Consider the following 13,391-nt stretch of genomic DNA (forward strand, 5'->3'; position numbering starts at 1 on the left):
CGGGCCCGGGGGAGGCGGCGGCGGCGGGCACCGGGCCGTGCGTCCCTGGCGCGTCCCGGGCGCGGCGGCGGCTGCGGCCTCGGGCACCGGAAAGCGGGCCGGGAAAAGGCGGGGACGGAGCGGGGAGAGAGCGGGGAGAGCGGCAGAGACGGGACCGGGAGATGTGGGGAGGTGTAAGAGAGACGGACACGTGCAGAGCAGAGATGGAGAGGGGGTGGAATGGAGAGGGGGAGACGCGGAGGGACGGAGTCGGGAGGAGACGGAGGGAGAGAGGAGGGCACGGGAGAGGTGGAGAGACGGATGGAGAGGTGGTGAAAGGGAGAGGAGGAGCGGAGGAGATGGGGAGGAGAGGGGGGACAGGTGTTGGGACATGGAGAGGTGGCAATGTGGAGAGGGGGAGACATGGAGACATATGGACACAGAGAGGGGAAAAGGCAGAAGTGGAGAAATGCTAAAATGGAGAGACAGAGAGATGGAGAGGTGGAGAGATGGAGAGGTGGAGGCAGAATTATGGCGACATGGAAAGGTGGAGAGGTGAAGGTGTGAAGACATGGAGGGAGAGGGGGGGAAAGGAGAGGTGGAGAGGTGTGGAGGTGCAATCAGGGAGCTTGGAGAGGGGCAAAGGCAGAGGGGGAGCAGTGGGGACAGATCTGGGGACACGGAGAGGTGGGGACAGAGCTCTGGAGAGGTGGAGGGAAGATCCAGGACCCACCGCGACATTTGTGCTCCTGTGGCCTCGCCCTGCCCCTCGGGAAGAGCTTTTGCGGGCATTCTGAGGGCGCTGAGCACCCCAGGGATAGCGAGGGGACGCTTCCCTCGGAAAGGCGGGGGATGCTGGGCTGCCTGCGGGCAGCAATTGGCACACGGTGCCTCTGCCCTGGTGGCCGTGAATGCCAGCACACAGCGCGGGGTGGTGGGGACCCGAGTGTCCCCTGCTGCCAGCACCTGGTCACTCCAGATAAGGGAAGGGGAAGGGGAAGGGGAAGGGGAAGGGGAAGGGGAAGGGGAAGGGAAAGGGAAAGGGAAAGGGAAAGGGAAAGGGAAAGGGAAAGGGAAAGGGAAAGGGAAAGGGAAAGGGAAAGGGAAAGGGAAAGGAAGAACCCTGTCCCCAGGCAGGATCAGGGGCGTGTTGGGGGCACCGGGGGCTCTGGACGGGAGCACAGAGCTCCCCAAAGGAGGGCATGTCCCAGGAAAGGCAGCAGCTCAGCAGGGAGGGCTGTCCCCACGGCTCTGCGGGGAGTTTGCAGGGCACAGGGATCCAACTGAGCAGATCCACCACCTCCACCCTTATACCCATCTCCATTTTCATCTGCACCTTCATTTCTGCCTCCGTATTCGTGTGTTAGTCTCCATCTCCATCTGTATTTTGTCTTAATCTCCGTCTTTGTATCTTTTTCCTCTCTGCTTTCACCTCTACTTCGTCTCCATCTCTGCCACCAACTCTGCTTTTATCTCCTCCTCCACTCCCAGACCATCTCCATCTGCATTCCCGATCCTACTCCCCACATTGCGTTTCCATCCGATCTCCATCCCATCTCATCCCATCCCCATCCCCTCTCGGTGTCTCTGGGCTGTTCCAGAGGGAGGGACCGGGAGAGCCCCGGGCAGCTCTCCCTGGCTCGGGGATCGCTGCCCTCTGCTCTGCCCTGTCCCCGATCCCAGTGACCGTGCCCAAAGGGTCTCTCCCTGATCCCAGTGACCGTGCCCAGAGGGTCTCTCTCTGATCCCAGTGACCGTGCCCAGGGGTCTCTCCCTGATCCCAGTGATCGTGCCCAAAGGGTCTGTCCCTGATCCCAGTGCCCAGGGGTCTCTCCCCGATCCCAGTGACCGTGCCCAGGGGTCTCTCCCCGATCCCAGTGACCGTGCCCAGGGGTCTCTGCCCTCCGGTGTCCCTTCAGGGAGGGGGCGCTGAGCCCTCCCCGCCCATGGACAGCGGATCCTTGTCCCCATTGCTGGCTGGCAGCAGGAGCGGGGTGTGCTGGGGACTGGGGTCTGGAGAGAGGGACCCTGCAGGGACAGTGGGCAAAGAGCTGGGAGATGGGAGGGGACCTGCTCCGCCAGAGGAGGGACAGGAGCACTGCCCGGGAATGGGACAGGGGGCACAGGGACAGGGAGGGACATGGGAACAGGGAGGAACAGGGACATGGAGTGGCACAGGAAGAGGGACATGGAGGGACATGGGACTGGGGAAATGAAGAAGGTGGAACAGGGACATGGAGGGGATGGAACATGGGCATGGAGTGGCACAGGAGCAGGGACAGGGAGGGACAAAGGAGCAGTGACAGAGATGGGACAGAACAGGGACATGAAGGGACACGGGAACAGGGACAGGGAGAAGGTGGAACAGGGACATGAAGGGGATGGAACACGGGCATGGAGGGACAAGGGAACAGGAACAGGGATAGGATAGAACAGGGACATGGAGGGACACAGGACCAGGGAAACGGAGAAGGTGGAACAGGGACCTGGAGTGGCACAGGAACAGGGACAGGGAGGGAATGGATTGGGGGCATGGAGTGGAACGGGAATGGGAACAGGGACACAGAGGGAGCAGAACAGGGAATGCCGTTATCCCAGGAGATTTCTGCAGCGAGGCAAAGCTGCCAAAGCACCACAGCTCATTGCTGGGGTTTTGTCTGGAGCTCAGTGCCTGCTTTCCCTGAGTGGCACTGGCAGGAGCAGGGCCCCCATCCCACAGGGAACACCTGCCAGTGGCTCAGGGGAACCAGGTCCCAGGGCACCCCCAGTCCCAGGGCACCCCCAGGCTGCACACAGGGTTGGGTGCTGGGATAGCCAGATTTGGGATAACCAGATTTGGGAATTCCCATCCCTGCCCAGAGGAGGCCTGGCCGTTCCAGTGCTCCACACCCAGTTCCTGGTGTTCCCTCTCCTCAGAGCCAGCTCCAGAGGGCTGGGAGGGCAGAGGGATGAGGAGCAGCTCCCAGGGCATCCACTCAGCATCCCCATCCCTGGCAGTGCCCAAGGCCAGGCTGGGCACTGGGGCTGGAGCAGCCTGGCACAGTGGGAGGTGTCCCTGCCATGGCAGGGGTGGCACTGGAGGGCTCTGGGGTCCCTTCCCACCCAAACCATGCCAGGATTCCCTGATTTCCCTCCCTCTGTCCCTCCAAGGCCGTTTTGCACCGTTCTGGGCTTTCTCCCTGCAGAAGGTCACCCTGCTCCTCACCGAGCACCAGGATGCCTGGAAAATCCCATTGTTTTCCCCTGCAGAAAGCACGGGTGGAAGTTAAAAGCCCGGATGACTCAGCCGACCAAGAAAACGGAGTTTATCCCCACGTTCCCACCCACAATTTCACTTTCTTTTCCATCAAAATGATGATTATTACAGGATTCGGGCTAAAAGAGGCAATTTGGGGGCTTGTAGGTGTGCTGCCCATCATCTCTGGTGGAATGCAGGTGCAGGATGGGACAGTGATGTGGCAGGCCCAGAAATTCCAGGGATCAGGATAATGGAGCTGCTTGTCCTGGTTTTTGGGCAGAGATTTCCTGCCCCGAAAAAAGGGTCTGAGTATTAAAAACGGGGAGAAAACCAATAAATTAATAAATTATCATGAAAGAGCTGGAGCAGGGAGGTCGGAAGCAGTGGAATGTTGTGGCAGGTAGGGAGAGGGTGGGATGAGGATTCCTCATGGACTGGGACACCCTGGCACAGCCGGTGCAGCAAAATGCGGGAGGGGGACCCTCGGGAAAGGGGCGGGGGCTGCTCCGGGGACCCCAGCCGGTGACACGGGACACGGCGGGAGGGTTCCCCCGCTCGGGGCTGCGGGAATCGGGGTCACCCACGGACGGGAGGGTCTGGGGTCCCTTCCAACGTCGGGACCAGACCGAGGTGGGTCTGGGGTCTCTCCCAACCCCGGCGCCGGACCGAGGTGGGTCTGGGGTCCCGGGGGTCGCCGCAAGGGCGACCCCCGGGACCCCAGACCCACCTCGGTCCGGCGCCGGGGTTGGCGCGCGCCGCTGACGAAAAAAGGTGTGTCCCCACCAAGCCCCGCCCCCTCTGTGACGGAAAAGGGCGTGTCCCGAGTTGGCCCCGCCCCCGTGGCGGCGCGAGGCCACGTGTGCGCGCGGGCGGCCTTTGCCGACGTGTCCCTGGCGCCGCGCGCCCCGGAAGTCCCGCCCCCCCTACCGCGCGCCGGGCTTGGGGCGTGGCCGCGCGGGGAGCGACGTCACCGGCAGCGCGCCGCCATTGGCCAAGGCTCGGCGGGGCGGGGCGGCGCGCGCGGCGGGAGCGGCCGCCCGTTGGCCGCCGGCCGCGCTGGGGGGGCGGAGCCGCGCGGAGGCCGCGCCCCCCTGCTCGGCTCAGGCCCCGCCCCGCGGTCCCTTCCGCGCTCGCCCCGGGCCCCGCCGCGCTCCCGCCGCCCCTGCCCGGCCCGGCCCGACCCGGCCTCTCCGCCCGCCCGGCCTCGCCATGGCCTCCGCGGCCAACCCCGGCCAGGGCGGCTCCGCGCCGCCGCCCGTCGTCCAGCGCGGCATCGTCAAGATGGTAAGGGCTGTGCCCGCCGCTCCCCGCACCGACCCCGCGCCTCGCCGCTGACCGACCGGGGACCCCCATCTCCCGCAGGCTCCTCCGGGGCCCGGGGCTCCGCTCCGCTGCCCGCCTCTCCTCCCGGTAACCGGGAGCCTGTCCGCTCCCTGCCCGGTGCCCGGCTCCCCGTGCCCGGTGCAGCCCGTCCGGTGCTCCCGGGCCCCGTAGGGCGGCAGTTGCTGATCCGTTACCGCCCGCTGCCCGGCGCCTCTCGCTGCACCCTGGGATCCCCCTACAGCCCGGTCCCCCACACCCCGGCACCGGGCACTGCGCGCTCCCGGTGCCGTCCCGGCTGCTGGGCTGGGCAGGAAGAGTTTGGGGTCCCGGAGCCGCTGCTCCCGCTCGCTGCCGGTGCCGGAGCCCCGGAGCCCCGAGGGTGGCGGAGCAGCGGCCTCGCGGTGCCGCCGGCGGCGGGGCCGTCCCGGGGGTGCCGCACGTGCTCCGCTCGCCGCCCCTCCCGGGGCATCCCCGGGGCGGGGCGGGGCGGGATCCCCGGGCCCCGGTCGGGTCCCCACCGGACAGCGCTGGTTTGGGGTTCCCCGGTCCCTCCGGGGTCTCCGGGAAGGGTCCCGATCCCCCGCGCCAGGGCCCCACGTGTGCCGGCAGCGGGGCCGCGGGAGCGAAGGTCGGGTTCAGTGCCGGGCGCCGTGTCCCTGTCCCGTGTCCCCATCCTGTGTCCCCGTCCCGTGTCCCTGTTCCCATGTCCCGTGTCCCGGTCCCGTGTTCCCATCCCGTGTCCCCTGTCTCGTGCCCCTATTCTGTGTCCCCGTCCCATGTCCCCATCCTGAGTTCCTGTCCCTATTCTGTGTCCCCGTCCCGTGTTCCCATCCCGTGTCCCCGTCCCGTGTCCCTGTCCCGTGTCCCTGTCCTCTGTCCCCTCCTGGTCCTGTCCCCATGTCCTTGTCCCGTGTCCCCTCCCGTCCCTGTCCCGCCCCAGCCCGTTCCCTGCCATGCCCCCGAACCCCCCGATTGCCGTGCCCGAGTCCGGGTGGCTCCGGGGGTCTCTGCTGGCCCCTTCACCCCCGGCTGCCTCTGCAGTGAGACCTGCTCCCGGCTGTCACTGCAGCCCGAGCCGGTGGCCGTGCTGGGGACAGGGCTGGGGACACCGCGGGATGGACCCTGCAAGGCTGGGGACGCATGGCAGGGATCTAGGGATGGATCCCAGAGGTTTGGGATGGGCACTGAGTCTGGGGGTGATAACTGAGGGTCTGTGGTCAGACACCAGGGGTCTGGGGACACCAGGGGTCTGGGGACACCGCAGGTCTGCTCTAGCACCATCCCCGTGCCATGTGTCACTGGTGATGGGGGATCTGCTGCTGCCACCCTGCCCTGGCTCCTGCCCACCCTGCAGGTTTTGGGGTGCTCAGGAAACCCTCCCCTGGCTGCTTGTGCCCGATCCATCTGTGGGGACGGGGATCCACAGCAGGATTTTGGGGTCTGCTGGCTGGCAGGCAGCTGTGCCTGTGCCCTGTAGCCCGGGGTGTGCTCTGTGCTCCCTTCCAGGCCAGGCAGCCCAAAATCCCCCGGGGAGAGGGTCCCTGGCTCTCTGTGGTGCCAGCCTCGTGCTCTGCTGCGCTCCGTCACAGCTTTGAGGTTTTTGGGGTTTTTTGCACCTTCCTGTTGCAATCACGGCGCAGCTCACTGCGATCACAGCCAGGCTACGGGCTTTGAGAGCAGGGGTTGGGCAGCAGGATGGGGATGGGGAGCAGGAACTTTCCTCCCACTCCTGGCAGGATTTTTAACCCTTTGTGCCCACAGGGGCAGCCCTGGATTCTGGATGTGCCCGTGGGATTTCGCTGCTCTGGAGCCACCTTGGCAGCCCGAATTGGGTCTGTGCACCCGTGTGCCTGTGCTGTTTCCAGGCTGGATTAAGCCTGGTTTAAGCCCAGATTTCCCTGATGGAGCCCTCAGTGGGACAGATGGGCTGTGGGGTGGCTCTTGCTGGCAGGGTGGGACAGTGGCACCTGGCTGCTGGGACAGTGTCCCAATCCCATTGCCATCCCTGGAGCTGTTCCCCAGCTGCTGGGGGATCCCCACAGCCACATGGGCGTGTGGCCACTCCATGGGCAGGGACAGGGGTCAGGAGCTGGGATGGAATGTCCCCCAAAGCCCTGCTCTGACCCTGGGACACGGAGCAGCTCCACAAGGAGCCCACCACGGGACCCACGGCTCGTGCTGGGCATTGAGCAGAGCAGCTCCAGCATCCCCGCACCCTGTCAATTAAAGATTAAGGTTAATTACAGCCATGGAACCTCTAAGCCTTAAGCACAGAGCACAGAGCCTTTGCTGGGCTCCCTCTGGTGATGGGACACAGCTGGAGGGGTTTGGGATCCCTGCGAGCATCCATGGGGATTTCGGGTGTGGGGAGCCAGGGCAGGCACTGGGACTGACCCCAGGCTGGCTCAGAGAGCTGGGAGAGGGGACAGGGAGATCCCGTTGGGAACAGGGAGATCCCAGCACACCCTGGCTGCTGGCCCAGAGCCCAGCCCTGCTGCAGGACCTGGGGAATGTGCCTGGGGGTGTGAGGGAACCCTGGCAAAGGGCATTGGCTGGCACTGCCCAGCCCGGAGCTCTCGGAGCCAGAGCTGTGGTGGGACATGGCCCAGCTGGGCTCATCCACCTGGTGTAAAATCCCGATTTTCCAAATCCTCCTTGGGGTTCTGTGTGCATGGAGGTGACCCCGTGTCTGGGTGTGCTGAGCTCTGAGGGACCCCAGAGCCCCTGCAGTGCCACCCCTGCCATGGCAGGGACACCTCCCACTGTGCCAGGCTGCTCCAGCCCCAGTGCCCAGCCTGGCCTTGGGCACTGCAGGGATCAGGGGCAGCCCCAGCTGCTCTGGCAATGCCAGCCCAGGCAGGAATTGCTCATTGCCAAGATGCCACCCATGGCTGCCCTCTGGCAGTGGGAGCCATTCCCTGGGTGCTGTCCCTGCAGGCCTTGTCCCCAGTCCCCCTGCAGGCCCTGCCAGGGGCTCTCAGCTCTCCCTGGATCCTTCTCCTCTCCAGGCTGGGCACCCCCAGCTCTCCCAGCCTGGCTCCCTGGGAGCTGAGGGGCTCCAGCCCTGCAGCAGCACTGGGACCTCTCTGGGCTCTCTGCTGTGTCTGGGGCTGCTCTGCAGGTGGGGTCTCACAGGGGCAGGATCCCCCTGCCCTGCTGGGATCAGCCCAGCACGTGGATTGTGCCCCATCTCCAGCTGGGGCAGCTCCTGGCTCTCCAGGCCCGTGGCGCTCAGTGGTGCCGAGTTCCTGAGCCCTGCCAGGGCAAGACATGTCCCTGGATTTGTGTCCCTGGATTTGTGTCCCTGGAATTCTGTCCCTGGGATTGTGCGTGTCCGTGCCGTGTCACCTTCCCATCCCTGCTCCCTGCCATGCTGGGGCTGCCCGCTGTCCCCCGCTGTCCCCACTGACCCCGGTGTCCCCGTTGTCCCCGCAGGTGCTGTCGGGCTGTGCCATCATCGTGCGGGGCCAGCCCCGTGGTGGGCCGCCCCCGGAGCGGCAGATCAACCTCAGCAACATCCGTGCGGGGAGCCTGGCACGGCGTGCCAACGCCAGCCAGCCCGACAGCAGGGACACTCCTGACGAGGTGAGGGGCACAGGGGACACCATGGGGACAGGGATGGGGCAGGGAGCCTGGCACGGCGTGCCAACGCCAGCCAGCCCGACAGCAGGGACACTCCTGACGAGGTGAGGGGCACAGGGGACACCATGGGGACAGGGATGGGGCAGGGAGCCTGGCACGGCGTGCCAACGCCAGCCAGCCTGATAGCAGGGACACTCCTGACGAGGTGAGGGGCACAGGGGACAGCCACGGGGACACAGGGGACACCATGGGGACAGGGACGGGGCAGGGAGCCTGGCACGGCGTGCCAACGCCAGCCAGCCCGACAGCAGGGACACTCCTGACGAGGTGAGGGGCACAGGGGACAGTCATGGGCATGGGGTGGGGCAGGGGGCCTGGCACGGCGTGCCAACGCCAGCCAGCCTGATAGCAGGGACACTCCTGACGAGGTGAGGGGCACAGGGGACAGCCACGGGGACACAGGGGACACCATGGGGGCAGGGAGCCTGGCACGGCGTGCCAACGCCAGCCAGCCGACAGCAGGGACACTCCTGACGAGGTGAGGGGCACAGGGGACAGTCATGGGCATGGGGTGGGGCAGGGGGCCTGGCATGGCGTGCCAATGCCAGCCAGCCTGATAGCAGGGACACTCCTGACGAGGTGAGGGGGCACAGGGGACAGCCATGGGGGCAGGGATGGGCAGGGAGCCTGGCACGGCGTGCCAACGCCAGCCAGCCCGACAGCAGGGACACTCCTGACGAGGTGAGGGACACAGGGGACAGTCATGGGGACACGGGGACACCATGGGGACAGGGATGGGGCAGGGAGCCTGGCACGGCGTGCCAACGCCAGCCAGCCTGATAGCAGGGACACTCCTGACGAGGTGAGGGGCACAGGGGACAGCCATGGGGACAGGGATGGGGCAGGGAGCCTGGCACGGCGTGCCAACGCCAGCCAGCCTGATAGCAGGGACACTCCTGACGAGGTGAGGGACACAGGGGACAGGGACAGGGATGGGGCAAGGAGCCTGGCAGGGACACACGGAGGGGCTTGAGGGGATCTGCTCCTTCTTTGTCCCTCTGCACTTGGGAACAGTGTTGTGGGGGACACAGGAGGGTGGTTTGGGGCACATGGGGTGGCTGTGTTGGGGCTTGGGGGGCAGTTTGGGACTCAGGGGATAGTTTGGGGCAACACAGGGAATAGTCTGGGGGATGGCTTGGGGCACATGGGGTACGGCTTGGTACTCATGGATTGGTTTGTGGCACAGGGGGGATGGTTTGGGGCATGTAAAGGAGTGGTTTGGGGTACCCATGGCATGGTTTGGCGCACACGGGGGTGGTTTTGGGCACATGGGGTGGTTGGTTTGGGGCACATGGGGTGGTTTGGGACTCAGAGATGCTTTGGGGCACACGCTGTGGCTGTTTTGGGGCACATGAGGTGGCTGTTTTTGGGCACAGGGAGTGATTTGGGACTCAGAGATGCTTTGGGGCACACGCTGTGGCTGTTTTGGGGCACATGAGGTGGCTGTTTTTGGGCACAGGGAGTGATTTGGGACTCAGGGATGCTCTGGGGCACATGGGGTGTCTGTTTTAGGGCACATGAGGGGTGCTTTGGGACTCGGAGGATGCTCTGGGGCACACGCTGTGGCTGTTTCGGGCCTCGGGGGATGCTCTGGGCCCCGGGGCGGTCCCGCAGCCGCTCGGGGCGGTCCCGCAGCCGCTCGGGCCCTCGGTGCCGGTGCCGGTGGCGGCGGGCCCGGCCCCCCTCCCGCGGGCCGGGGGCGGCGGGAGCAGCGCTGGCAGATAATTGCTCTCCCTGGGGAGTTTTGTCTTCCCAACAGCCTCTAAATGTCACTCTCTGCCAAAGTGACGCCTGTCAGCCCCGCTAATTGTTTATGAGCGCGTCATGTTCCCACCTCCGGCCGCGCTCCCGCCCACCCGCCGGGCCCGGAGCGGGAGCGCGCACCGGGAACGGGAGCGGGAACGGGAGCGCGCTCCCGAGCCTGCCGTGCCCCAGAACCCGGCGGGGCTGCCAGAGCTGCAAACCCCGCTGCCTTCCTGCCCCACAGCTCTCTCAGTGCCCCCATGGGAGCCGGGGCTGCCCCGGAGCTCTTTGGAACCCTTTTGTGGGAGTTGCTCCCCAGGAGCCGGTTCCTGGCAGAGTTTTGGGGGCTCCGGGGGCACTGGGGGCTGCTCCCCCTGCCCTGCCCGGGCCCCCCCGGCTCACGGTGCCTCCGTGCCCGCAGCCCTGGGGCTTCCCAGCACGGGAGTTCCTGCGGAAGAAGCTGATCGGGAAGGAGGTGTGCTTCACCGTGGAGTACAAGACCCCGCAGGGCCGCGAGTATGGCATGGTCTACCTGGGCAAAGGTGAGATGGATGGGCACCTGGGAACGGGGAGATGGATGGGGCACCTGGGCAAAGGTGAGCCTGGATGGGCACCTGGGAATGGGGAGATGGATGGGGACCTGGGAAAGGGGAGATGGATGGGGACCTGGGAAAGGGGAGATGGATGGGGTACCTGGGAACAGGGGAGATGGATGGGGACCTGGGGAAAGGTGAGATGGATGGGGACCTGGAACGGGGAGATGGATGGGGTACCTGGAAACAGGGGAGCCTCAGTGGAGTACCTGGGAACAGGGGAGGATGGACGGGGACCTGGGAAAGGGAGCCTGGATGGGGACCTGGGAAAGGGGAGATGGATGGGGCACCTGGGAAAAGGGAGGATGGGTGGGGACCTGGGGAAAGGGGAGATGGATGGGGTACCTGGGGAAAGGTGAACCTGGATGGGGAGCTGGGAACAGGGGAGGATGGATGGGTTACCTGGGAAAAGGTGGTTCCAGGGTGTTTTACCTGGGAAAAGATGGGTCAGGATGGTTTGTCTGGGAAAAAGTGGCTCTGGATGGGTTACCTGGGAAAAGGGGAGGATGGATGGGGTACCTGGGAGAAACTGAGGCTGGATGTTTTACCTGGGAAAAGGTGAGGATGGGTAGGTTAGGATGGATGGGTTACCTGGGAAAAAGGGAGGCTCGATGGGTTACCTGGGAAAAGGTGGTTCTAGGATGTTTTACCTGGGTGAAGGTGGTTCTAGGGTGTTTTACCTGGGAAAAGGTGGTTCCAGGGTGTTTTACCTGGGAAAAGGTGGCTCTGGGGGCAGCACAGGGGGATGCTTGGGCTGTGTTGGGCTGTGCCATCAGCAGGAGGATGCCTGCCTGCTTTCCCATCACTTTTCCATGCTTTTCCATGGCCCCCAGCTCTGGGAGGGCAGTGAGGGGTGTCTGCTCCAGCCCCCCGGGTTTCCAAGCTCTGCTCTCCCTGCTCCAGGAGCGTTCCTGGGCTCAGCCTGGAGTGCCCTAAGCACAAATGCAGCTGGAAATCCCTTTTGGGGGGATGCAGTGGGCAGCGGAGGTGTTGGGGTGCGCTGTGGCAGCAGCAGGATGCATTCCCACTCCTCCATGGATTCCCAGTTTTGGGAGAGAGGGAAATGCCCCGTGCTGATCCCGGCTGAGCTGGAGCTCATGGGCACAAGGAGCAGCTCTGGGTGAATTCCCACAGCTTCCCCTTCCCCATCCTTTCTGTTGTTACAAATCTCTTGCCTGTCTGGGGCTGAGATCCCGAAAGGAATTCACGCCGGGTGGGTTTGGGGCTCTCCCTCGCTGTGATGCTCCCTGTGGAGCTGGGACAGCCCTGCCCTGGGATATTTGGGATACCAGGGGGATGTGGCTGGGCTTGGACACAGCTCCCGGGCACTGCAGTCCCACGGGAAGGAGGGAAGGGCCAGGCACGGGGAAGGGGCTGCTGAGTTTTGGGGGAAATGGGGACTGGGGGGGTTGGGTGCCCTCAGCCCCACATCCCTGCGGACTCGGCTGTTTTCCATGTGGGAATGGGCTGGAAAGGGGGAGCAGCTGCTCCAGGTGTGCTCCCTGTGGCACTCAGAGCATTCTTGTGGCTCTTGGGGCATTTCCTGGCATTCCTGTGGCACTCAGAGCATTCCCATGGCACTCAGAGCCTTTCCTGGCACTCCCATGGCACTCGCAGCCTTTCCATGGCACTCAGAGCCTTTCCTGGCATTCCTGTGGCACTCAGAGCATTCCCATGGCACTCGCAGCCTTTCCTGGCATTCCTGTGGCACTCAGAGCCTTTCCATGGCACTCAGAGCATTTCTGTGGCACTCAGAGCCTTTCCAGGCATTCCCATTGCAATCAGGACATTTCTGTGGCATTCAGAGCTTTTCCTGGCATTCCCATGGCACTCAGGACCTTTCCATGGCACTCAGAGCCTTTCCATGGCACTCCTGTGGCACTCAGAGCCTTTCCATGGCACTCCTGTGGCACTCAGAGCCTTTCCATGGCACTCCCATGGCACTCAAAGCCTTTCCTGGCATTCCCATGGCACTCAGAGCCTTTCCTGGCATTCCCATTGCAATCAGGACATTTCTGTGGCACTCAGAGCTTTTCCTGGCATTCCCATGGCACTCAGAGCCTTTCCTGGCACTCCCGTGGCACTCAGAGCCTTTCCCAGAGCAGGAGCAGGGATGGGCTCATCCAGCCAGCCTTAGGACATCCCAGGCAGATCCCGAGGCCGGCAGGATGGGGCAGGGGGCTCTGCCAAGGGAGGGGGCCCAGGATGGCTCTGGGATCCGAGGGTGCAGATCCCTGTGTGTCCCTTCCCGCTCAGGCCATGCCGTGGTGCACTCTGAGCTCCTGGTGGGACTGGGGGGCCCGTTGGGATGGGGGGGTCCCCTGCTGCAGAGGGAGGGGTTGGAATCACAAACGTTTTGGCTGGGAAGGACCCCCCAGATCCAGGACCATGGAATGCAGTGTGGACCTTGGGTTTGGGGAGCTGCTGCTCTGCTCTCCCCTGAGCAGCCAGGGCCATCCCAGGGCAGGGAATGGGGCTGGGGAGGGTTGGGGTGCTGGGGGGAGCCGTCCCCATCCCTGCTCCAGCCCCGCCTGCAGCGGCGCGGGCGGGAGAAATGAGGCAGAAAATGTTTCCTGATGAAGTTTGTCAGGGTTTGAGCGCCATTAATGTGGGAATGCTGTGACAGATTCCCTGCAGCAGCTCCTGCCTGGGGAGGATGGAGAGCAGGGAGCTCTGCAGGGGGATGGGCACAGCAGGGTGAGGGCCAGCCAGGCCAGGTGCCAGGTGCTGCTGCCCTGGGCTCAGCTCCAGGCTGGGACAGGGGGCTGGAAAGCTGGGAACGGCCCTGGGGGTGCTGTGCCAGCAGCTGCACACGAGCCCAGGGGGCAGGAGGGCGATGGGCACGGCCCCAGGGTGGGCACGGCCCAGGGCAG

The 13,391-nt window shown here is 64.9% G+C and overlaps 1 protein-coding gene across 1 annotated transcript in view; it reads left to right on the forward strand.

The window, feature by feature from the left end:
• Window positions 1-4,335: 4,335 nt before the first annotated feature.
• The window catches only part of SND1 (staphylococcal nuclease and tudor domain containing 1), an 80,755-nt gene continuing 71,699 nt past the window's right edge, over window positions 4,336-13,391 (forward strand). The window contains exons 1-3 of the mRNA XM_064703148.1: window positions 4,336-4,501; window positions 7,976-8,125; window positions 10,347-10,467. Of these exons, the coding sequence (XP_064559218.1) occupies window positions 4,427-4,501; window positions 7,976-8,125; window positions 10,347-10,467 (346 nt within the window). The 5' untranslated portion in view covers window positions 4,336-4,426. The remainder of the gene's footprint in view (window positions 4,502-7,975; window positions 8,126-10,346; window positions 10,468-13,391) is intronic.

Source organism: Zonotrichia leucophrys, chromosome 1A (assembly GCF_028769735.1).
Source record: "Zonotrichia leucophrys gambelii isolate GWCS_2022_RI chromosome 1A, RI_Zleu_2.0, whole genome shotgun sequence".
Lineage (NCBI taxonomy): Eukaryota > Metazoa > Chordata > Aves > Passeriformes > Passerellidae > Zonotrichia > Zonotrichia leucophrys.